The sequence below is a fragment of the Dermacentor albipictus genome, chromosome 3 (assembly GCF_038994185.2).
Source record: "Dermacentor albipictus isolate Rhodes 1998 colony chromosome 3, USDA_Dalb.pri_finalv2, whole genome shotgun sequence".
Lineage (NCBI taxonomy): Eukaryota > Metazoa > Arthropoda > Arachnida > Ixodida > Ixodidae > Dermacentor > Dermacentor albipictus.
In genome coordinates, this window is record NC_091823.1 from 40892665 (window position 1) to 40919141 (window position 26477).

General features: G+C 42.9%; 1 protein-coding gene across 18 annotated transcripts in view; it reads right to left on the reverse strand.

Annotated features, from left to right (window-relative positions):
* The window catches only part of ATP8A (ATPase phospholipid transporting 8A1), a 134575-nt gene that overhangs the window by 46468 nt on the left and 61630 nt on the right, over positions 1 to 26477 (reverse strand). For 17 of the 18 annotated variants that reach the window (XM_065432726.2, XM_065432715.2, XM_065432711.2 and 14 more), the window contains 13 exons: positions 21886 to 21985; positions 20793 to 20891; positions 19202 to 19247; positions 16646 to 16760; positions 16202 to 16271; positions 15975 to 16102; positions 15355 to 15434; positions 14762 to 14802; positions 14609 to 14665; positions 12118 to 12226; positions 6624 to 6754; positions 3753 to 3919; positions 1455 to 1512 (listed from right to left, as the gene is read on the reverse strand). In XM_065432726.2, the coding sequence (XP_065288798.1) occupies positions 1455 to 1512; positions 3753 to 3919; positions 6624 to 6754; positions 12118 to 12226; positions 14609 to 14665; positions 14762 to 14802; positions 15355 to 15434; positions 15975 to 16102; positions 16202 to 16271; positions 16646 to 16760; positions 19202 to 19247; positions 20793 to 20891; positions 21886 to 21985 (1201 nt within the window). The remainder of the gene's footprint in view (positions 1 to 1454; positions 1513 to 3752; positions 3920 to 6623; positions 6755 to 12117; positions 12227 to 14608; positions 14666 to 14761; positions 14803 to 15354; positions 15435 to 15974; positions 16103 to 16201; positions 16272 to 16645; positions 16761 to 19201; positions 19248 to 20792; positions 20892 to 21885; positions 21986 to 26477) is intronic. The other variant, XM_065432725.2, reaches the window with a different exon arrangement.

A 26477-nucleotide genomic window follows, 5' to 3' on the forward strand; every position in this document is an offset into this window, starting at 1 on the left:
GCTTTCGCACACTGATCCACTCGCAGCCATAGCCACTGTGACAAAAGTAGACCCATCTGTTTAGATGTTTGCTACCAAGCTTCCTGCTGTTCGGTGCTTTTAATTGAAAGAATTTGTCACTGTCATCAGCGGTGCCGGCCCTGCCGATCGCTTCGAAGTGCAGAAAGTCTGGCAAGGGTCATCATCATCATCATCATCATCATCATCATCATCAGCCTAGTTACGCCCACTGCAGGGCAAAGGCCTCTCCCATACTTCTCCAACTACCCCGGTCATGTACTAATTGTGGCCATGTTGTCCCTGCAAACGTCTTAATGTCATCCGCCCACCTAACTTTCTGCCGCCCCCTGCTACGCTTCCCTTCCCTTGGAATCCAGTTCGTAACCCTTAGTGACCATCGGTTGTCTTCCCTCCTCATTACATGTCCGGCCCATGCCCATTTTTTTTTTCTTGATTTCAACTAAGATGTCGTTTACCCGCGTTTGTTGCCTCACCCAATCTGCTCTTTTCTTATCCCTTAACGTTACACCCATCATTCTTCTTTCCATAGCTCGTTGCGTCGTCCTCAATTTCAGCAGAACCCTTTTCGTAAGTCTCCAGGTTTCTGCCCCGTAGGTGAGCACTGGTAAGACACAGCTATTATACACTTTTCTCTTGAGGGATAATGGCAACCTGCTGTGTCAAGCATTGCTTAATGCAGAGTCCCAAAATTCAGCTTCGCCGCAGTACAGCGGTGTCATGCGGTGAAGTATACACAATATAATTATGCGACGAAGCATACACAAGAGAGGAAAGGGGCCACTGTAACGGGTCACAATGTGTATTCTTTGATTATACACATATGCACCTAGTCTCCTGTCACAGTACAAGCACCGGCATGCCTAATGAGTGTACCGGCAGGCCTTCAGAGCTATTTCAGACATGCTTGTGGCGATTCGAGCCCTTGGGGGCAGTAAAAGGTATGCATTCATTTTTCTTTTTTTTAACTGCCCGATGTTTTGGACGTTTTCGCAGCACCTATGGAGTTCGAAAAATTAGACGTTGACTGCACCCCATAATATCAGTGTAAACTGACAAAGACAAAAAGAGGTCACAAGAGAGGACAACAAGGTGGAAAAAAAAAAGACATGGTCTGCATTACTACAAAAACTGTTTGTAAAACCTGTCATATGCTAACCTCTGTCACAAAAACAACTCACGACAGTATACTGGCATCAAGATTACAAAACTAAATCTTTTATCATTTGCTAATGCATAGGCTTGCTGTTGGACAAAACTGAGTGCCATTTCCATATAAAACCCTAGTAAAATTGAACAAAACAGGAATGTCTTGCTTCACAGAATTTTTCACAGAGACACTTACCTGAAAGAGAAAGAGAGAGCAAAAAAAATTATTTACTTCAAGAGCTTTCAGCGGAAGACGGCACAAAAAGTTGCCATAGCTGATGGCTCACCGTGTTCTTGCGAAGAATATCATGAATCTCCTTGGCGTCAAGTCCTTCTTCCATAGTGCTGCAAATAAGACGAATATTTTTGTCATCAAAGTCAATTGTGGAAGAAAAGATTACCATATAGTCATGCATAATACTTGCACTGAAAATTAAATAAATTTGTGCACAATATGGAGGCACAAGCTATAGAAACATCTGCTTTTAAGTGCAGTGTCATGGCAACACCCTTTGTAATGCCATGAGATGTTTTGTACATATTGAACACTAACTTACCACTTTAGGCTGACATTAGCCTGACCTAGATACGAAAGGCAAACATCAAATCAAGCTCAAACAACAGCTAAAGCTATAAATAGGGCCAACTTTTGATAGCAATATGCAGCAGTAGCTAAAGTATTGTGCTAGCTAAGCTATCCAGTACTCCAAAAATGACATAAATGTGGGACAAGACTTCTGCCACACCAGTGTAAAAATAGAGTATATTGGCACCCCAATGAAGTTAAGGCAAAAGGCAGGGCAACTTGGCTTTTTGACTTAATGAAACTCCTACAGCACCAGAGACAAAATCCAACATACAGTAGAGAAGACAGACGGTATCTGTGCTGTGTGTATGATGTCATGCTCAGTCTTTGATGTTGTAAACATGTCACACAACCCCTTGACATAAAGCATCCCATTTATAATTGGTAAGTTGACATAAACCACTGATGGTAAAATGATATAAAATGATTTCAACGTGAAAGTTCTTTTATTTAATTAATTAAATATACTGTAGGCCATACTCTCACAAGTGCTACCTATTTTAACAACACTATCAGTGCTTCTTACAGGAGTGTGGCACTCTCCCTGAGTGGGCCCCTGATTCAAAGCTGGCAATAATGCCCAACAGGGCATAACCTCCAATATCACTGCGACAGTTATGTAGTAAGAGACCAGATTTGTTCCGGGCAATTTGACTTGTGGTAGGCCTGCGTGCACCCTTCAGTCACACGAATTTCACTGGAACCAAGTCTGCTTTTAGCACAAACTAATGTCGTGGTAATTCTAGAAGCACAGGGTTCCTCATAATTACCCAGAGAGAAAACTGACGGTGCGGTGGTGTTGCATGCCTGGGAATGCGGGGAGATGGTGGATGTGGACAGTTACCTTTCTCGGAAGGTTAATGCACTTCGAAGACATGTCTTGAAATTGCTGCTTTTAGAGCGAAGTTTTCTTTGCTTACCGCGACTTGGCATGTCATTGCCTGTCTCGTTGAGTAAAAGCTATAGCTACTCTAGCCACCATTCTGTCACTGCTAGTGATATGATATGATACGAAAGGCAAACATCAAATCAAGCTCAAACAACAGCGAAAGCTATAAATAGGGCCAACTTTTGATAGCAATATGCAGCAGTAGCTAAAGTATTGTGCTAGCTAAGCTATCCAGTACTCCAAAAATGACATAAATGTGCCACACCAAGACTTCTGCCACACCAGTGTGAAAATAGAGTATATTGGCATGCTGGCATGCCCCAGACACGCTGGCATATATGACTGACAGCGTTTATGGCATTGTGCCAAGTTCAGTATCTTCGCACAATGCCAGGACTGCTTTTGATTGTCTACTTCAACATATCCGGTGCCGAATCAAGCAAAATCTTGGGTATCAGTGAAAGTGGTTGCCCAAGAATATCACACTTGAATAAAACTTCATTTTGCTCTGCAGTGTACTCCATTGCAACAGATGAGCATTACGGGCAGGTTGCAGAATGCATTTGTCATCGAAATCTGTTGGGTGTTTCTTATCGTGTTGAGCCATTTTATCTTGGCAGTTCAACAAAGCTTTGCTTACAGCAATTCCCACAGTACATAGAATCTGCATTTTTTTTTATTATGTAAAAACACTTTTATTAAACCATGAGAACTCAAGCTGGGCTGCACAATTATGTCAAATGTGAACAAGTATCAGCGAGACGCTAAAGTTGGAGGAAAAACAGCAAGGTATGTACTCAAAGTGCGATAATTTCAATAGTCTGTGTTTTTTTTCTTTGCTTACTACTACTAGTTAAACAAACGTAAGTAAACAATAAGCTTTATTTGTGCAGAAATGTCTTCAGCCAAGCCCCATTCAAGGTGAAGCCTTGAAACCCCACACCTCGGCATTCTTGTAGTGGCACAGCCTTCATTAGGAAACTAGCATTGACAGTAACACCGTGACACACTGACAGTAACACAGTGACAGTGCTTTTTGGTGCTTCTTTAAAATATACTTCAAACAGAATTCATCACTGTAAAACAAAGAAACACTGGCATGTCACCTACCCATACAACCGGCCAGCAATGCTGCAGCGCTTGAATTCCATGATGTTGCAGGTCAAAGTGCCAGTCTTGTCAGAGAAGATGTACTTGACTTGGCCGAGTTCCTCATTCAGGTTGGAAGTCCTGGCCATGGCAGGTGTATCCGTGTCTTCGTGGTACATCTCCGAATCCTGATAGGACAGGGACATAACGGAGGCACACGAGCCCAGAAACTGCCGACACATGCAACTTCTGGTGGGAAGAGTTGGCATGCTAGCCAGGTGGCTCGACAAAAACAATAACTTCTTCAGATTAATATGGCATAGGTTACTGATGAACCATATGCAGGTGCACGAATGCGAATTGATGCAGTAAAGGTACCAATGACTAATCACACAAAGCACTAACAAAGTTGAGGTAGTTTGACTGAAATGTGTTTCGATGCACAAAGGACACGAGTTTTTGAAGTTGAAAAAGCTCATACTCGAATTTGGATCTTCAGAAACAGTAAAGCTTGTTATTTAATCCTCACCAGTTTAGAGGATTGAATATTTTGAAATTTATATCTTATTTAATTCTTATCAATTCGGAAGAGTTAATATTTTGGACTTCTATTGGCTTCAGCAAACCTATGCACTATTTGATGATGCTCATTCAGCAAGTTAAATTGAGCCCGAGAGCATGAAGCTCTACAATGTAGTGATGGTGTGGTTACTGATGATATATATGTACTATAGGGCATAACAGTCAAAAGGAACTCACAAGCCTCGAGAGGTGCTGTGGATTAATTTCAACCATATGAAGTTCCTTAAGATCTATCTAAATCTAAGCGCAGAAGCGTTTTTTCATTTCGTCTTCATCAAAATGCGGCCGCTGTGTCAGGGAATCAAATCTGTCGCCCTATGCTCAGCAGCAGAATGCCATTGCTACTGAGCTACCACAGCGGGTTGCTGATGATGGTGAGACAATAAGGTCAAAGAACTGAGTCAGCATTCAAATAAAAACAAAACAGCACATTGTGTACCCCTACAATTTAACATTCAGAAAGTGCTTAATGCAAAAAGCCACAAGTCGTTTACGTTTTCAAGCAAGCAAGTAGCTGCGGGTGTAAGCCGAAAAATGGGGCACTATTTCTGCAATCAGCCCTCCATAATTAGTCAAAACACTTTCGGGCCACCCCAACTCCGCCTGTCTGTCACGCGACATCACGAAAATCGCGATAGCTCCCCATCTGATATAATGTGTATACACTGATTATACATGATTAGGTCAAACAAAATAGACATTTTTATTTCTTATTCGATGCATTTTTGCCATTAGCCCTCTGCTATTGGTCAAAAGTTTTTGAGCTGCGCCCACTTCGCCAGTTTGTCACGCGATGTCACAAAACTGCGAAAACTTACCGCGACAAAGTGTAGTGTATATGTTAAAGATACAGTAATATGGTGAACGCAACAAGCTATGGAAAGAAGAATGATAGGTGTAACGTTAAGGGATAAGAAAAGAGCAGATTGGGTGAGGGAACAAATGCGAGTTAATGACATCTTAGTTGAAATCAAGAAAAAGAAATGGGCATGGGCAGGACATGTAATGAGGAGGGAAGATAACCGATGGTCATTAAGGGTTACGGACTGGATCTGAAGGGAAGGGAAGCGTAGCAGGGGGCGGCAGAAAGTTAGGTGGGCGGATGAGATTAAGAAGTTTGCAGGGACAGCATGGCCACAATTAGTACATGACCGGGGTTGTTGGAGAAATATGGGAGAGGCCTTTGCCCTGCAGTGGGCGTAACCAGGCTGATGATGATGATGATGAATATGGTGAACAAAACTGGATTTTTTTCTGAATAGCTGCAGACTGCCCCATTCCAAAAGGAATAGAAGATGGCTGCGCACCAATCGCTCAGGCACTGGCTACTCGCACCTACCAGAGAGAAAGGATTTATGTAAACTTTTTTGTAGCAGTATAACATTATCGAGCCCTTTCAGCACGTATGTGACATCGCTCTGCCAACTCTTCTTTGCTGAGGATCCGCTTTAGCAGCATTCTAAACCTTCTATTGCCTGCTGGTGCAATTTTTGACCAGCCACTGCAAGCTAAGCAAGGGGTAGTGGACCAATCACAGACACCGGGACCGCCCTCCTCACCCAGTTATCTATTTTCACTGCGCTGGCTCGGCCCCATCAAAACCCTCTCCACTTAAGAATGCTCCTCACATGTTGTCAGCCAATCAGATAAGAAAAACTGTTCAAAGCAGGTAGCGTTATTCATTTTGAAAGCAAACAAAAGTGACCTCCTATAAACAAGGAAAGCATTTGATTCAACTGTTCAGACAATGCTGCAGGTCACCGCCCGATGCTTGTGTCAGCGGTTATGTAAATGTGACGTCAGGAGATTGGAATAAAAAACTGATTGGAATATTTTTACGTTACAGGGTCCGTGGGCAGAAATCATGTAAATAATGGAAGAGGATCATATTAATGCAATAATACGTATAACAGATGAGGTTTACCGTTCGACAGCTGTGCCTGGTGCTACGAAGAATTCCGTAGTGGCATGTTCTGAATGAATTTCAACTAGCATTTTCTTCTTTTTCTCTCTTTACTTTTTTTTTAGACATGCACCTTTATCTGCAGGTGTTTGTATGCATTCCATAAACACTGGAGTGTGGAGCTGACGTGACTGGATGTCGACATCATTGAGCAGCATGTAGAACGGCAAATCTACTTAATTATAGCAGCAGGCATCATGTGGGTGAAATCCCACGAGCCAAGGTAGCCCACTGATCGCAAGGCAAAAACAGATGGGATACTGTCCCAACAAGGTGGTAAAACTGACTTCCTCGATGCAGCAATGCACGAAGTGCCTTTTGAAAAGGAGTTGAGGGTGTGCACATACCATGTTGATGAAACTGGCCTGTATGAATCGCACCATTTCCAGAGTCACCTGTAGGCTGATGGGGATCAGGTTGTTGTACAGTATGATGAAGGTGAGAAAGTTGTAGGCAAAGTTGCTGTTGCTGCTCAGGTCTGCAGAGGGTAATGGGGCCACAGAAAGCGGGATAGACGCATCGTCAGACTGAGGTTGTGAAAAAGAACTAGCTGGTTGACAATTCAGGTGAAGCAATGCCAATAATATATAAATTGACAAAAGACACAGTTAACAGCTTGAAATATTCAAAGTTATGTATTTGAAATAGCCGTAATTTCTGCGAGTACGTAAGTTCTTAAAAATCACCCAAAACTAGACATTGTCAATGTTTACTGCTAAAAGAATTAGCTGTAATACAGGTGGCTGTAGCGCCTGTGTCATGTTCTTTTTAATCTTAGCCCCGTTCTCACACTATTCACAATAGTATGCAGCTGTAGTACTCTGCAGCAGCCAAAGCATGCATGCAATGTCTAGACCACAATCAAATTCTGTGTTGGCTTCATGCATAAAATACAGCACTGTAGTTGGTTGGATAATTAGTAAGCCATTCAGTTAGTAATTACATTAGTTATTTAGTCAGCCAGTCTAGTAGTTTGTGAGCGGTACAGTTTAATGATAGCGAGTAAGTGCAAAAGTGAGCAAGCAAGCAAGCTAGCTAGTAGTGGATATATGTGTTGGCAAATTTAGGGTGGGTGAGTGGTTAGGTAAGGGTAAAAGTAGCCCTACAAACTATGATGGTGACAGCACTGCTTTGTCCAAATGCCTCGTGCAATGTTTATACAACAGATTATTAATGTAAACAAATAGCAAATTCATGTTTTAGGGGAGTGAAGTTGTGACATGTCCTTCCCGTTTATGGAAACATACAGTGAAGTAACTTGGGGCACATTAATTTTAGAGGCCATTTGTGTAAGCTGTCATTACAGAAAATTCACTTAAGTCAGTTATCACTCAAATAAAGATTTTTCTTTCCTTTCAACAATGCTGTCTGCATCTTTGTTTAGCATGGCTATCAGCCTGACGTGGCCTCAATTAACAGGAAGCATCAACATGTTAAGGCAGGATTGAGTAACTAAAAGCTACCCATACTCGCAGTAAATATTAAGGTAGTGACTACAGTGACGGGGCCCGGCACTTTAACATTTGTACTACAGTGACGGGGCCCGGTAATTTAACATATGCACTACAGTGACGGGGCCCGGCACTTTAACATATACAGTACAGTGACGGGGCCCGGTACTTTAACATATACACTACAGTAACGGGGCCCGGCGCTTTAACCTCAGCCCTGCAGTCAACACTGTAGCGACGTCAATGGTCGCACTTCTTTCAAACATTCTATGCAAACAACTTCGAGCACTTCACAGCAGGCAGTGAACTTTATTAAGGTCCTGAGGAGCGACTCAGAAACTCCCTGAGGGGGCCGCCGCGAGCCGTTCCGACGTTGGGACGGGCAGACCGCCTCCTCCCACTCTTCTTCCGTGGTGAGATGACCGTGGTCCCGTAACGAGGGACACCGCCAGAGCATGTGTTCTAAAGTTCAGAATGGATCTCCGCAATCCGGACACCTGCCTCGCACGGACGCGGCGTTAGGTTGCCCCTGTGATCCACCACGGCCGCCGCGAACCGGTCGGACGAACCGTATTGGGCGACGTCGACGAACGCGACCGATCGTGGATCGTCGGCGACGGATCCGAGAAGTGCGGCCGCTCGGGCCCGGCGTGTGCCTACATTGCGTTGCGGGTGCACGTTGCGCGGGAACGGCGAGACCGTGACGGCCTCCCGCGACCACGCGTCGAGCACGCACCGCCTTTCCCTGACGGGTTAAAGTCCAGCGCCTCCAGGATCCGCCTCCCCGCAGGCGAGGAAGCGAGCCTGACAACCTGGACTAACTTCTGTGACCCAACCTCATCGAAGGTGTTGTGGACCCCCAGCTGCATGAGCTTCTCGATGCTGGCGCCTATGGGGATGCCAAGCACTTCACGGACCGCGGTATTTTATTCCAGTACTGTCCACAACACCACGTGAATTTCACGATGTCAGCAACTTCCGTGCAGTAATGGAATACATTGATTGCACACATACGGATCGAACGACCGCAATGGGTACTTGTCCACGAATGTACAATCTTTTGCGTATGCACAACACCTATGATGATTATAATAAAGAAAGAAAGTTCACTCTAATGGAAGGGGAACGGTAAACACGTTAAAAAAGGCACGGCACATGTTCCTGCTTGTGTAGCACCAGACAATGAATATTCTACTGAATTAAGAAAAAGAAGCAGCGGGTAATTGCTCGCTTAGAAGACCGATAAACATGCAGTTCGATGAAATTTGAGAAATAATGATATTGAAGCTTCCAAGACTTTAGAAGAAAAGAAAAAAAATTAAGACTGAATCATCGCGACGGAACATATCACAAGTCGCTGTAGGCGTCGAAGACCCTAGCTATAACGAAATTATTTTTTAACAGCTCCGATAGTGTCCATGCAACAATGGTTGCTTGCGTACTGTCAAATGCTCATATGCTGCGGCATAAAGCTCACGGCACGGTGCGAAAACGTGCTCGGAGCGAAAGCGAAACATTGCGCGAGGACATGCATGCAGACGCGAAGTCGGTCACCGCGAACCCGTGCGATCGCTGCATTGCAGCTTCATTCTGTTATGCTACATTTAGTTACACAGACAGCTATCCTACTATAAGAACATATTTCATATAGTTTTCTCAGCGATTGCTTACGTTTCGCGCAAACCGGTTCGGTGGAATCGATTGCGGCGACCGCTCGCAGTGTCCCAGCTTACTGTATGTAGTAGGCAAAGAGATAGCGTTTGTAAACCATGGTTACAGTTATGCATGGTAGGGACGCGCCTGCCACTTATAATTTAACTTCTTAAACACTTCTATCTCTCGTGGCGACAATACCCTCCTCCTCACCCCAAGCTCACTAGGCCTCAGGCACTGACATTCAGACTGTTGCAGACAGAAACCTATCCCAACCTGTTCACGTTACATGCGATATATCCGGAGATTTACACTGATGACGCGTGCCCTGCTTGCGGGGATAGATCAACACTTTCGCACATGCTCTGGGGATGTATCTCTATCGCAAGCCCTGACCGCAGCTCAGCTAGGAGGGAAGCGGCCCTCCGCAACCCACTCCTGGCTGAGCAACGTTGGGCTGTCCAGCAGGCCCACGATGCGGCTGGCAGGCTAGGCCTGTCGGACCCGTCGTGGGAGCGGCCCGCGACGTGCTAATACGCGTTCTGCAGGACTGTAAAATAAAGGTTAATCAATCAATCAATCAATCAATGTAAACCATTCTGTGCTTTCTGTTTGTCCAACATGATTATGTTAAAGGTAAAATACTGCCATTTCGAGAGTACTTGCAAAATTGTTCAGGAGGGCTGCCGCGTAGTATGTTTATTTAACCTTTATTTAACGCCGACGCATGTGAGGCGCTTCCGACAGATGGCGACTCCGTAAGTCGTCCTCGCCCCCAATACCGACATCTTTATAGTGACGGCCCCGTAGGTGTAGTGTTGTTAAAGCGACGGGCCCCGTCACCGTAGTGTGGATGTTAAAGTACCGGGCCCCGTCACTGTAGTGCAAATGTTAACGTACCGGGCCCCGTCACTGTAGTGCAGATGTTAAAGTGCCGGGCCCCGTCACTGTAGTCACTACCAAATATTAAACATAAATTTCTCTCATACTGTGGTTCTGCTGCCAAAACATGCAAATTCCTTGTTTCACCAAAATTTCCATAACTTTTCTTCCTCACATTATGAAGCAGCACAAAAATACAGCCTATTTACCCAAGTGAGGAGTATGCAAGCTCAACTCACGAATCAGTAAACTATCTGCAGCAACAGATTGCTGCATCTACTTACATGCTCCTAGCAAGGAAAAAGCAGGAAAAGCATGTTAATACATGTAACAGGGGCATAATAAAGAAATCAAGTTCTAAGAAACCTCACAAAACACATAACAAGAAGAATAGGAAGTACTCAGGAGTTAAAATTATTTTGTGACAACCATATGAAGTTTGTTGTGCATCAGCTTCAAAAGACAGTGTACTAAATCAATTATTTGTTAGGATTGTTAATGTGCATGTAAACAACGCCTGAAATAAACTTTCCTAAGTAAAAGTAACAGAGTGCCCCTATAGTTGTGACCCCACTATTTGCATCAGCTAGCAAAAATGTTGTTTCTGCTTAAAGGGACACTAAAGGCTAATACTAATTCGACGTGGACTGTTTAAATACCATTCCAGAAACCTCACAACACTTTTTTCATGCCAAGAAAAGACTTAGTTTATGAGAAAATTGCATCTGATGGGTCTGCATGCGTTTTTCAAAATTCAAATCTCCCGCCACCCAACCGGGGGCGTGGTGACGTTGCACACGCCATCACCACCCTTTGCTGCTGTGCCTGACAGATGGCGGTACCAAGCCAAGACAGATAAAGTCAGAGCGACGGATTCGCCACTGCAGCTGCTTTTTGGCCAAGTGGTGAGACCATTCGTGCATCCCACGACATCACGTGGAAGTTGAATTCTCTGCTATTTACAGCTGTGCGAGTTTCGCAAGCCAGCAAAACCAGCGCAGCACTACGCAATAATTACTGAAACACGAAATTGCGGGTGGTGCGGAATCAAGAGAAAAGGAAACTGTTCAACCACCCACATCATTGTCACGGGGTAATTTCAATGAGTTCTTTTGTCTAAAAATGAAATAGAACTGGACAGGTAGCATTTTATTTAATCTTATAATGCCATACAAGGATGTTTTGTGCAAGGTGTGGTTGAGTACTAGTGACAGAATTTAACTGAGGAGTGCTTTCATCATCGGGCAAGTACTTGAATTCCCCGGGGGGAGTCTTTAATCATATCCTACATTTACCTCAATTTCTCAATTATTAAGGCTCTGTTCGCGATAATATTGACGCCTTACAGATTGTTGAGCACTAATCTATCACTTTAGCTTGACTTAATATTTGCCTTTAGTGCCCTTTAAGGATATTCTTTAGGCATACAACTACGCTTTAAACAAGCATTAATGGTAATTGTTCCATCAACTAATGTCCAATGATGGTTCACATAAGAATGGGTGTGTCCATTAAGTTTTTATACGAAAGTACACTAAAAAGGCAAAACAGGGAGCTCATACAAAGAAAGGCATGTAGACTGCTCAAATCTGAACAGTCAAGCTATGCTTACTAACGGAATTCTCACGTGATACCAGCATCTGCACAAGTATGGCAAGTGTTTGTCGTCCATCTGTATGATTGAGCATTGACATTACACAATGCAACCCTGTTTACAGCCCCTGTAAGTATTTTTACTGCATTGTATTACTTTATCAGGCATCAAAAGGTACTGCCATAGTAGTGGTAGTAGCATTATACTTGTCGAATTATGATAAAGCAGCAAAAGTGATAAGAAAGTCATGATAACACGTACCATCCAAGCCTAGGTACCAGTCGGTGGTAGCGTGCTTTGCATTCCAAATCTCACTTGCCACTGAGCTGATTAGTGCCAGGACAATGAGCAGCAGAAACAACATGATGATCTACACAAGAAACCACACATTTTTGTGGCTATGATACAATGACAACAACAACAACAAAAAAAAAAGGCCATTGCCAGATTTACACAGTGGAGAATCAAAGCTACACACACAGTGGACATTTGGAATCTCAGCCACTTCAAGCAACCAAGCTAAAGCAGAATGATAGCCTTCCAGTTGGCTAAAAAGTATGAATAAGAGATTTAAAATCAATTTGCATCAAATTATTTGGTTTAATGTCCAAAAGCAACTGGTAGGTTGTGAGAACGGCTTAAAGAGAAGGGGGGTGGTGGTGTTCAATATAAATTTATATATATATAGTTTGTTTGTTATATGCAGTTTGTTGGCCTCTTATGATATGACTATATATATTAGCCACAATTGGCACACAACTGGGGTAGTTGGAGAAGTATGGGAGAGGCCTTTGCCCTGCAGTGGGCGTAGCCAGGTTGATGATGATGATGAATATGTATATTATAATATATATATTATACATTATTTATATATTATCTAAGTATGCAGGCATTTTTGGATTCGGCCCCTGTAGAAACACTAACACGAATGCAGTGGCAAGAAATCAAACCCCTCAACTTTGTGAATGAGCTTTAAGATTAGTGCAATTAGTGTTGTGCTTGGCTTCGCAGGAGCTTTCAATAGAACTGGGCTGGGCATTTCACTAAAATTTTTGCACAGAGACACACGAGCAACACACAAGCAGCTCCGTTGCCATTTAGGAGTGAAAGCAGGAAGTAAAAATTAACCAACCAAAACTTCAATGCTGCAGTTCTGCCACTTTTACAATGTAGCAATTAATTAATTAAAGTCTAGGGTTTTACATGTCAAAACCACAACGTGATTCTGAGGCATGCCGCTATGGGGGAATCTCGAATAATTTTGACAAACTGTGGTTTTTCGACATGCACTCAATGCACGATACACAAGCGTTGTTGCATTCCGCCTACATTGAAGTTCCGTCATGGTTGCTGGGATCCAACATGTGGCCTTGAGCTCAGCAGCGCAACACCGTAGCCACTAAGTTGTCATGACGAGTACAGTGCAGTACAGTGCAGCAAGACAAAATCAATGAGAGGAAATGTGAGAGGCCACCATGTATGTGCGCTGCAATCAACACAGACAACAAGTGGCACGGTCTGCAACACAGCATGGAGATGGCATGCACAGTGTATGGAGTATGCTGAGGACTCACGAATACACTGAACATCTCCTCCCACATATGTAATAACAAAATTTAAAAGAAAACTTGTTTATCTCCCTGAAGCTAAGCTCTAAGAGCATGAAGGAGTTAAAAGAATTATATGGGGTTCTAGGTGCCAAAACCACGATCCGATTATGAGGCACGCCATAGTGAGGGGCTCCGGAATAATTTGGACCACCTGGGGTTCTATAACGCGCACTTAAATATAAATACATGGGGAGTGTTTTCACATTTCGCCCCCATCAAAATGGGGCCGCTGTGGCCGCACTTTCATCCTGCAACCTCGTGCTTAGCAGCCCAACACCATAGCCGTTAAGCAACCGCAGCAGGCACCATGAAGGAGCACTTAATGTTATTACTGACTTAACCCGCTTAAAGCAGAGTCAGTTGATCAATTTAAGTGTTTCCAAGTTTCATTCAGAAAGAAGTCTTCAGAAGTCAATTTCAAAAGAAGTGCAGGTAACTTGGGAAAAGAAATGCAGGAGGGCTCCACATGTTTGCGCAGTGCAGGAAATAGTGTCACTTGAAAAGCTCATGTTGTTATCCTACTTAGCACTCATTTGCTAAGGACATAACTGCTGCTAGAGAGACACAAAGAAATGAACAGACAGAAAAACACAAAACAATATTCCCGAAGGATAAAAACCTTGATTCAACGAAGTTGAACTGAAGATGCTTAAAAAACCCATGGAATTATCATTATACTTATTTGAGACCAACAAAAGATATTAAATATTGCCTGCGTATGCACTTATCTCACTTATCATAGGTAGTGAGTCCATTGACTGCATCATGTGCATCCTCATGGGAATGGTAAGCCTTCCGAACAGGCCAATCGCATCCATCACCTGAACTTAAACCTGGTACATAGAGCACCCGTATGGTTGCCCACATTTCCCCAAAAAACTTTGTTAAATCAGGTGATGTGCTGAATTTAGCATTGGTAGTTTTTAACAAATTAGGCTCTGTGAATGTGCCTAGGAGAATCAAAAACACTACATTAAACAAAAAATTCTATTTAAATAAATTTCGTTATATCAAGCTTAGAGTGTAGGCCGCCAGTGTTGTGATAGACATAGCTCTGCCTCTGCTCTTGCGTGCATCTTGTTAGCAGCAATTATGTCCTTCCAAGGGTATTGCTTCACTTAAAAGCGGCAGCCAGTGGGTACCTGGGTGTTGGTGACTTTATCAACAGTAGACCGCTTCAACGGAGCAGCAGTGGAGTTCTGCATAAGGAGACAAGAAAGAAAGACACTTGGTCACAGCGCAGTGCCCTAGACTTTCCTTAGACAGGCTGTTCAGGTTTTGACAAGCACACTGACCATCATGAGCTTTGATTCATGGCCCGTGTAGATGACAACACCTGCGAAGAAAAGAGAGAGAGAGAAAAAATTATGATGCTTCTGTACCACAAAACACTGGTAAACAGGAGCTGCTTCAACGAAACTACTGCATAATATGATACAATGCCCTCGGAGCTGGTTGGTCTGCTATATAATGAGTGTTCCAGTTAAATTTTTAAATTGCAACTATGAAACAGATTAAGATAACCTTTTCGGCAACCTGCCATGTGCTGCAATAAAATCCTGGATTTGTGCAAGGATCACTGATGATAGATTAGCGAGCTGCTAAAATTTACCAGTTAGCCTTTAAATAAGAACTTTAGGGAATGTATAAACCACAAAGGTGAAGCCAGTCAATATGCAAAGCAAACCTACTATTTGTTAGAAATCCTGTGGCTAGCACAAGTTGGAACAAATATGTACTGCATTGCTCAACATGTGCAGTGTGTCAGCACAATTTTTTTCTCATGGCAAAAATAGAACAGCCCTGACTAACCCACAGAGGTTCCACTTAAAGAGAGCCCACTGCACCTTTTACAAGTTGTGAGCAAAGTAAAAATGCACAAACTCACCAAATGCCCACGTTGTGTTCTTCAACATGGCACCGCGAAGTAGAATCTGGTCAGGACCCAGGGGGTACGTTTTTGCAGGCCTTGGAAAAATTACGGAAGGCTGTTGAAAGGGCACAGTGCCTGATAGCCCACTTTCTTTTAGCTTTGATTATGCGATTGATTTATTGATTTTGGGGGGATGGTAGACGCAGGGCTCTGGATTAGCTTTGATAACAGGGCTTTTACATAGTTTGGCACCAGATAAGCACGTGGAACTGACAGCCAAGGGGCCAGGCCAATTCAGTCACAATAGCACTTGGCCCTCATAGTGAAGAAAGTTTTTAGCTGTGCGAAAAAGTGAGCAATGTAAGTGAAGAAAGCCTTGTAAGTCACAAATTTCAATACAAAGGCCTTGCTTCTGCAAATATGTAAATCTAGATAGTGAACTAACCAGCTTGTAAATGGTACTCAGACTGCAAGCTATGTGCACTCAATCAGAGGACAAAAGCTTTGCTCACTGCACTTTGCATTCTCTGTTTACTTGGCAATATCGGCCATACAAAGACCTAAGAGAGCTGTCATTCCAAAGTAAATACCGAAAGGGCTAAACCTTATCAGGCAAATGTAGGCTCCAAACTCACTTGGGATTACTGATATGGATGTTGCCTGTAAACTCGTACAGGTGGCGATTTGGCAATTCACACTCCACGTGACCCTGCATTTCAGCAAGGCTTTTGGTAGTCAGCATCCCTGCTGTCTGGGTCAGACCCTGGGGAGAGCAGAGAAAAGTGTCACAGGCCTTGGATTTCAGCGGCACCAAGCTGACCGACGTATGAACATCCCATGTGCAAAACTCTGCATCCCTTACCTGCCTTATCTTGAGGTTTGTTTCACCGTCAAGGTTCGCAGTTTCGATGTAGCACATTCCTTGTGGTTCGCTGAATACAAAAAAAAAGAAAGAAAAAAAAGAAAGAGAGAGACTGCTTATCAATTTACATTATACATAAATATAAATAAATGAGAAGTGCATCTGAGCAATGCAGCTGATTCTGTTAAATGATAAGTCAGATATAATGTTTATGCTAATGCAAGTAGCCATTTTCTTTCGCCTGGTAGCTCTTCACAGGAAAAAAACAAGAACTAATGTTCATTTTTTTAAGTTTGTGTTTTGAAACGAAAGTCAAAATGCAGCTGTTTAATCCTGCAAGCACTTTTACACTCAACAGTGCCGCAGAAACTTGTGTTTGGACCATGGAGGCAAATCTTTCCACAGAAACACAGATCAAGAAGACATGCACAGTGGTACTTGTACCTTGAAGACAACAAGACCAGGTCAGCTGGAAAAAACTGGCCGCTGGTTATCTTCAGGAAGTCGCCCACCATGACCTGGTTCCACCTGATTCCCTTCCATTCCCCGTCCCGCAGGGCTGAAAAATTAGAAAAAAAAAAGTAATGAAGTACAGATGATGTAGAAGGTGGGTACATTGTAAATGCATGCTCCCAAGCACATGCTTATGTTGCTTGAAACCATGGTTGCATGGTATTGGTGGCCATGAAAGTTTGAAATCTAACAGCATGCCCATGCAGACATGATAGTATTGAGAGGTTCCTTATGGTGCTCGCAGGCACAGGGCCAAGACTGGTCTCCAATATTTTGTGCTAGATAATTAGTCCGAAAGGAAAACCTATTTCAGGCCTATTTCAGTCTTCAAGCTTCCTTCCCCACTTCGTAAAGCTGCAGGAGCCTTAAGCAACACTCTCCCACTTCCCCAAAATGCCCCATGCCATGAATTTGGCCAAGCATCCACGGATTTACGGCTCATGCAATGTGTACATGTACTGGTCTGTTAGAGTAACAGGTTGAGCACAAAGGGAAGGGAAGTACAGTCAAGGGCAACAAAGGACACGATAGAGCCGATAAGAGAAAATTTGACCTAAGATAGGTTCAGCCGACACATGACAGGGGTGCTTGAAATTATAGTGTACTAGAATAATGTCCTAGTGACGCGACCAGGAAGGAGCGCACGTGCCCCTTTTCGTTGACACCACCAGGTGTCGCCACTGCGACCTTTTCTAGCAGATCGGCTGCTCTCATAATCGCTACTTTTGAGGCGGTCCGTGTTTCTAAGCGTTTCTTACGGACATGATTCTTTCATTATGACAGACAAGGATTGTATTTAACAAAGTATTGTGTAGAGGAAGTTTTTGAAGGCCACATCGATACTGTAGCATTGACAACTTCGTCTGCTAGCGAAGTCCGGCGCTTTGATTACGCTCGTGGCATCGCCTGTGCCAGCTTATTTTCGCTCATCTACTGCTTGAAAGCCAGTATATCTGAGCCTGCTTTGCTTCTATGCAGCTACATTTACTCCATTTAAGTCGCATGCTTATCACGAATGACACGAAAGTGCGTAGCGACTTCGGCCTTGCACTGCTAAGCACGACAGCGTTGAATGAAATAACGGTCTCGTTGGCTGCATTTTCATGGTGGCAAAATGCAAAAATATCTGTTGTTCCCGGTTATAAAACCGCACGTGGTCAGAATTATTCAACTCTCCCCTCCCCCTTTACTGCATGCTTAATAATTAGATGGTAGTGCGCTTTGCGCATTAAACCCCGGAATTTATTGTTGACTACAATTGTGGCAGATACAAACTTAAAATGTTCCCCGAAATTTGAGCTCCTAAGGAATGCGCCATCCGCCGCATCTTCAGCACATACTGTCAGAGTGACTCTTGAAGAAAGCCAGGTTAGTGCTTTCTTGTTTATTCACAATGTAAATGGCACAGCTATAAAGGAACCCTAAAGTGCACCTTCCCTAGACACCGAGCATCTAATCACAGTATAAGTAACTATTACTGTTAAAACACAACAAAAACACCTTGCAGCATGGAGTTCTAGGTACATCGACTGAGCTTAATATATTTTGATGCCTGGCGCCTTCTTTCATTACACTTATTCACGATCTTTGTGAAGTAATGTAGCCTGGTTGTTATTTAGAAAGCAGTGAGTTCTGCTGTCATAGATTCGCAGTATTCGCAGTGATCAGGGCAGCCAAGTTGATGCTGCCGCCTTGCTTTCTAAAAGTGTGCAACTCAAGAAGACTAAAACAAGTTGTGAAGTCTTTCTCCAAGTTGACCACAAACTGGTACAGAGGGGAGGCAGGATATAACAAACCACCGTTGTCTTTCATATGGGTAAACTCTGCAAGCCTAAAATTTCCTGCTGCCATCAGTAGCAAGTTCAGGCAGGCTTCGCAGTCTGTCTTCAAAATACATTTTCTCGCCACATAACCAGCGATATAGGAAGTTGGGCGGCTGTCACTGGGTGCTATAGTGCAAGGAGAGTGGTCTGGCAGTGTTTTCAGAATCACTGCTTCTGCTGCATCAATGTTCCCGCATAACCACTGTGGCAGCCCGGAGCGTAGCAATGGGAGTCCGTCTTCCTGCATCGTGCCTCCTGTGGTGCAGTACATGCAGAGAGACGCCTTCTTTTTCAAAACATCTACTGTTTTTCACCAGAATGACCACGTTGAACGTAACACGGCTCGGAAAACACACGGAGCAAACAGCCGCAGAGCGTGTCTGAGCCAGCCCGAACGCGCACTGGCAGCTAGAAAAAGGCACAGCAGCGCCACCGGCGGCGGCTACTGGCATTTGCTTCAACCGGCCCATTGCCTCTCCCTCTTGCTCGCACCACTGGGACATTATTCTAGTACACTATATTTGAAATCACTGCGAGAGACCTTAGTCCAGCAGTTAGCTTAGAATGACGACGGCAATATTAGATGACACCACATTCTTGCTATGTGCCACTCATGCATGACCAACCTTTACACTCCAGGTATAAAATTTTACTCAAAGCTTACCTAAGACTATGCTATTGTTCACGGCATCATCTGCTAGGTGCCTTTTCTGAAAACAGAAGAAAAAGAAAGTCAGTGACCGTCAAGAGTGAAGAAGGACGCGAGGAAGTGGAAGGACCAAGTACACTGAAACAATATTACGTTGGCGAAGTATCAGAACTGTCAAGCTTTCAGCCAGACCCAAGTGATTATTTTTGTCTGCTACCATCTTGGGAACACTTTCCAGATAATACCTTTCTTACCAGACTAACAGCCAACAGAGAGGACAAGAAAACGAAGACAAGACAGTTGTAACGAAATCAACGACCCAGAGCATGGGATGGCAGCACATGCTGTGCTGCCATGAAGCCACACCATAAGGTGAAAGTGACACTGCCGTGAAGTCACACCTCAAGGCAATATACTGTTAATGTGCAAAATTAAGATTATATGTGCAAAATTAAGATGCTGCCTCACCTGCCAAGGCTTATTAGTTGCTAGAATTTTCACTGTCGCCTAAAATCCAGATCACCAGAAATGTGGTGCTGCTGCCACCATATTGAAATGGTCACTAAGTCTATCAGCCTTGCATCTAAATATAAGGCAAGGGGTGACTTCGAGGCTAAGGATTCTCGAAAAAAACTTGGCCTCATATTCAAATAAATACGGTACTGTACTATAATGGTACATTCATCTGGTCGCTTCTGGGTACTCTCAGGCGAGTGTTACCATTTAACTGGTCCAAATAAAATGCTCAGGCACATATACCTGCTTTATTTTTTTTTAATTTTTTTAAGAGCATTGTACTCCAGCTCAGGGCACTTGGAAGCATTCTCGCCTTTGTTCTAGGAGGTCTGAGGGTGTATGAGTGCATGAGCCACAAGAACAAAGGACAGAAATGATACCCGCGACATCCGGGCAAGCACCCTCCCCATGTCATGCATCCCTTTTTTCATTCATTCTTGCAGCTCAGTAGCGCACCTCACTTCAACAATTCGTACTGGGATCACAAACTAGATCCAACAGAGTTCTGGTCACATGGCTCCTGCAATATCATTGCTTATGCACTCTATCTGCCACAGCAGCTGCTTTTCATGTGCACACATTTCTTGACTGCCACATTTGCTTATTTACAATAGAAGCAACGCTGACGTATTTTTGCTTACAGTCTTCAATTGCTTTCGTGATCGGCTGAACGTTCAGCTCTTGCAGGCTATTCTGTATCTGATGTCAAACAAACTCTGCATCACTGCAATCCGAGCCACACCCTGGCAGGGACCAGTAGAATGTACCACGATATTGCTTCTCTACAAAACCAAAATGAATTCCTTTGTAGCCTTCTGCTACAGTCTGAATCCTACAGTCACGCACAGATGGCAATCTTTCCTCCTGTGAGTGTTCCTTCATCTTGTGAATTTTCATGCAACTTATTTGGTCACTGTAAGAAGGTAAGAACTGAATGCTGCTCATGGTCAGTAGGAAACCACTGTTTCGATGCCCATGGTAAGATGGCACCTCTGGATTCCCTATCAGGCCATCACCTTCACCCCAGAAGCTCCTTTATAACCACATTGGCAATCACTAGACAACAAACAGAGACATGAAGAAAACTCACAAAGTCCTCCACAATTTCTTTGAGTGCCGAGACAACAAGGATAAAGACGAGGGGAACAGCTGTTGTGTAGCGGCCTGTGGGGGACACATTGGGGATTTGCTGCAAGGAAAGATAGAAAATTAAAGTAAGTAATAAAGTAATAAATAAACAGAATAGAAAGGAGCATCTAACTGTAAATCCAACCATGTGCAGTATGGTTCGTTCTTAAAGGGGAATACCTAATTAGCATTCCATCATCAATTACAGTTGAGATATGTTATGAATGCCGGTAGATTATTGTCTTGTGCATGGATGTCTGCTTAGCACATCCCGTCAGTCACTTATCCATGATGCCACATTGTTGTGACGACAGAGAATAAGAAACAGTCAAAAGCGTGACTTCAAAATGTTAACTCTTTATTGGGTGAAACTTTGCCTAGAAAAAAACAAGTGGCGCTCGAAGCACAACGAAGCACAGTGAGCACAGTTAGCGATCTTTGAAATCTGATCTGTGGGCCAAGTGTTTAGGCTATTTGTACAAGACTCCTCGAAGGTTTCAGCTTAAACGCTGGTGCCTGCGTGTGTTCCAGAAAGCACAATACCATTCACATCCCTCGTACAATCTGATTACACCGGGTTCAGTGACAACATAGACAACACATAGAATCAACAGCAAAATTCAAGAAATTTCTGATGCATGCAGGCATGTCTTGCACTGAGTCATAACTTTAAAGTTGTTAGCAAGTAAAAAGTGGTCCTTAGAAAAAGGAGAAATAATTGATAAACAACATACATGTGTCATCATAGTCTAATAAGTACTGCAGTTGTAATGCATTTATTACCTGCTAGGTGCTCCCTTAAGAGTGAAGTAGTGTTCACATATGCCACTGCCTCAAGAAGAATCATCAAAACGTACAGCATTCAGGATGATCTTCTAGTGAAACTTATCCCAGCATAGTGTTCGCATCACTGTTAAGACCACATTTTTCAATTTGAAATGCAAGTATTTACACTGCCATTAATGAAACAATTAGAAAAAGAAATGATACCGCATCTCAACACAGCTTTAATATGAGTCTGATGTCACAAAGAACAGTCACAAAAGATGACTCACCTGTAATAGTGCAATGAAAAGGAAGAACACATTGGCGTATCGCCGAAACTGTTCGAATAGGAACTTGGGGAGAAACGAGAGGATGTTGTATTTTGCAGTCCTGAAAAGTGCGAAAAAAGAAAAAAAAAACGAATTGTGCGCATCCCACTGACTATGGAAATCAGTGTTATGCAATGCATTTTGCTGGGAGCTGGCTACTTAGCTTCATTTGAGATGCTGAAAAGTGTTACCAGATGGCACAAATGTCCATGTAAGGTCAGCAATTGTGTGCGACAACAACGGTAAAGCAACAACAATAGTGTTTACAATGAATCAACGATGAAAGCATGGTGATGATGGCATGGTGATGATGGAATGATGACTGATTTACTGTACTCTGACAAAAAAGCACTACAACCCGTTCCATCAAAACCAGGGGCGGAATTCTCGGTTGACGCCTTCTGGGGATACTTTCACAGCTCCAAATGGGGTGAGACAAGAACCTAGCTGCCTACCACTAAGTGCCTGTTTAGAGGCAAAAAATGGTTTTAATTTAAAACAGAAACAGTCTAAGGCAGTAACAAAAAGCAGCCAGCACCACACCACAACCATGCTTGCCATTCAGCTCTTATGAAGATCCAGACTAGTGAAGTGAAATCAAGTACATCAGCACTGGAGATTTTTAATCTCACCAAATCTATTTATCCATTTGAGTGTTGGCAAGTGAGGTACAGCTAATATTACTGGAATGCATAAATTAATGGTAAACTGCAAAACGTCAACTCACAGCACAAAATTAAAGTTATGCTAAAACATATTTCACACACTATAATTTCACCAGTCAGAACCCTGTAAGAAATACCTTAAGCTAGGTGCCAAAACTGATTCAGTGTCATTCTCATTTGCAAGATCTTTACTGGTACTTGACAGTAAATGACGTAGTACGGCAATGAAGCCATATGCAACCTGCCATGGTGGAGTAGTGGCTTTAGGGTTGCGGTGCTAGGCCCAAGGGTGCAGGATTGAATTCCAGCCATGGCGGCCACATTTCAATGGCGGCAAAATGCGAAAACACCCGTCCACTGTCCACTGTACTCAGGTGGTCAAAATTAATCCAGAATCTCCCAAATTATATGCCTCATAATCATATTATGGTTTTGGCACATAAAACCCTACAATTTAAGTTTAATTTTAAGCCATATGCACCTGAACATTTTGAACTGAATTGTTTGTTATTGTTAAATGCTGCAGATATTGCTAAGCATTGACACATAGATTGATGCACTTCCCGATTTTAAGAAAGCTGGTGTAGACTCATTTGACAAGGCTACCCCCAAACATCAAACGAGAATTTTCAGATAATATATATAAACATTTCATTTGCATAAAAGCTGCACCTTCAACTTTTATACGTTTAAGTATCAGTCTCTCAGTGAGCAAATAAACATACCTAGCTTAGCTGTGATTGCCATGGCCTGAGATCTAAAGCATTGCCACTTTTTGATCAAGCTCTAAAGTGTTGCCATTTTTTTCTTGTGATTCCAAAGTGGGGCCAGTCTTTCTTACTAAAGCAATGTTTAAAATAAGCCAAGAAATTTGTGAAGCCTTTAAAAAAAATCTACTGTGTAGAAGTTGAATAAGAAAGAAGATCATTGATAGAAAACAAGCATTCGTGAAGGCCTGAAAGGATCAATAATTACGGTGCATAACACCCCCATACATGCAAAATTACTGCACAAATCTAAGATACTTGTTTACATTGATGGCAAAATGCTTAATGTATACTTCTTCAAAGACACTCCAGGCATTACAATACATAATGCACCTGAAGATTTGTATGTACAGTCTTTTCATAGCAACATCTGTATATTATCATGAATGGGGACTCAGCTATTTTACTAAGGTGAAAGATTACATTAAAACAACCTTCAAGACAACATTCCTTCATACAACATTCAATCTACAAAATATTCTTGCAAGTCCACTAAAAAATGCATTTAGGAAAGATTATGTGCAAAATCTGCTAAGCACAATATGAGCACTGTGGAGGCCAATCGGTCTAATTTCATGAACAATTCCCCAGGTTAGAAAAACGCTTGTTTGTGCAATAGCAACACAGTGCGATAGAAATTTGTGCAATAACAACACTGCATTAGAATAAAACATTGAGCATGTTTTACATATTCATCTTATGAGTGACATCTAGATTAAGTACCTCGTCGGCACACACAGGAAATGATATGGCTTGATACACATTTCATTGCAAGATGTACTAAGGTGTTGTAACATATCTTCCTTTTCTGATTTTGGAACTTGCACATACATGTAAGTGCACTAATAAAAATTATAGTTATAAGTCAGCACATGCTCTGTGCACTTCTTTTCTGTTGTCTCTGTTTCTCATGAGTGCTGCACAAACCACGAGATGAATAGCAACACTCTTACCTATTGAGAAAAATACAGTTGGGTTTAAATATAACAAACATGGATACCACAATCATTGGATACAACAAAGTACAATAACCTCTCAGTTGTACAAACGTTGGTGTAATGGATATTTCAGAATAACGAACTTTTAGAAAATCCCCAGCAGTTTTTCTATGCATTCTATGCAAAAATCTTTCACTTAAAAAAATTTCTGAATAATGAATACTTCAGCTGAACTTGACCAGAGGACTCGGGATCATTTTTTAAATATGTTCAATACGTTTTGCACTCTGCAGCGCTGGCCTAGCCAATGCCCGCTGCCCCCAAATCGCCCCTCCTGTGGCGGCTATTTGCAGTGTGACAGTGAGCCCATTACCTGTGCTGAACCATCAGATCTGTAAATTCTTTCCAGTGTTCATGCCGAAAAAGAAGAGTGCGACGAAGCAATGTCAGAGGCAGATTCAAATCCTGTAATTCAAGCCAAGGCCTGGGATGCCTGGGAAAGTTGCGAGCCTTCGTGTCTCAGCAACAAGCTGTGCCAGAGGAAATGCACAAAAACAGAAACTCTCTGGACAGCTTTGTTACTTCTTGCACTTTGAGAGCATCAGTACAAATAAAAATAATATATATATTTCTTTTTCAAAATGAGATAGGCAGCAACATAACTGTTATACACTTCCTAATGTTGATGAACATAACTCCATAAACTGCATTGCACACTTTTAACTGGATGTCTGCTGTGCCCTATGCTGTTCCATGTTCTAGTGAATATTCCGTTTAGTGAACTTTCAGTTAAGTGAACTATTTCCATGGGTCCCTTGAAGTTCATTCAAGTGAGAGTTCACTGTATAGCATTGTTGTCACTGATACAGGCATGCAAAACGAGGTTTTGATGATGATGAATGTGGCGTTTTGTGGTGCAAGGGCCAAATGTGGCCAAAGAGCGCCAGGCCGGTGGTAATGCGTTCGCATTGGAGGTATGAATAACGAAGGGCAGATGTTACGATGGCTGTAAAGGGGCCTAAAAACAGTCGGTCTAAAATGCATAAAACCTATACAAGATAAAATTATGCCGATGGTTAATGGGCTGTACAATGGACACGAAATACACACTGTGACGTAATGATGACTTAGTGATATATCTCACAGATATACTTTTTCCAATAAGCACTACTGCCTTACAGGGTCCTTGGGATGCAAGGGCCTGTAGACATGTGCTATGCTAGACTACCATCACAGCGGCATCCTCGAGAAAGAGGATATGCTATGAATATCTGGGGCTAAAAACTTGCAAGTTGAGATCGTTCAAGAAATTTAGAACTGATTTGGTGTCAAAGAACGGTTCTTCACCAAGAAACATTGCTGGATGGAGAGGGGTGTGCTGGCGATATACAAGGGGAAAATGTCTCTTTCTCTCAGCTTCGGCTTCCCGACACTCCACGAGGACGTGGAGAACGGTCAGCCTCTCACCACATCTACCACACTTTGGAGGTTCATTTACGGTCAGCAAAAAATTGTGGGTGTCATAGGTGTGTCCTATCCTGAGTCGACAGAACAGGAAATCAGTTCGTCGTGTTTTCGTTTTCGGGGGCCAGAAACCTAACTTTGGCTTAATCAAGTGAAGCTTATTCGTAGCTTCCATGTCCCACAAGCGTTGCTAGTGGCTTCGCAGATTCTTCCGTAAGAGAGGCTTCAGATCTGTAACAGGGACAGCAGCCATAGGAATAATAGCTTGTGAGGTGATTGATGTAGCCATTTCGTCAGCTAGTACATTCCCCTCGATGCCTCTATGGCCTGGTACCCAGCATATAATGACATGCTGGTTAGACATATACGTTCTACAGAGAATGGAATAGAGCTCAGTAAGTACAGGGTTTTTGTGCTTACAGAGTGACTTCAAGGCTTTTATGACGCTTAAGGAGTCTGTAAATATAATTGATTTTTGAAGATTTGATTTTCTGATATGTTTCACAGCCGACAGCAGTGCATGGAACTCAGCCGTAAATATACTTGTTTCAGGGTGCAGTACACCGGATTTCGAGAAGGATGGACCAATGGCTGCGTAGGACACCCCGGCATGCGACTTAGAAGCGTCCGTGTAGAACTCTGTGCACGAGTACTTGTACTGGAGCTCCAAGAAATGCATTTTGATATGTGTCTCTGGCGCATGTTTAGTGACCTCTACA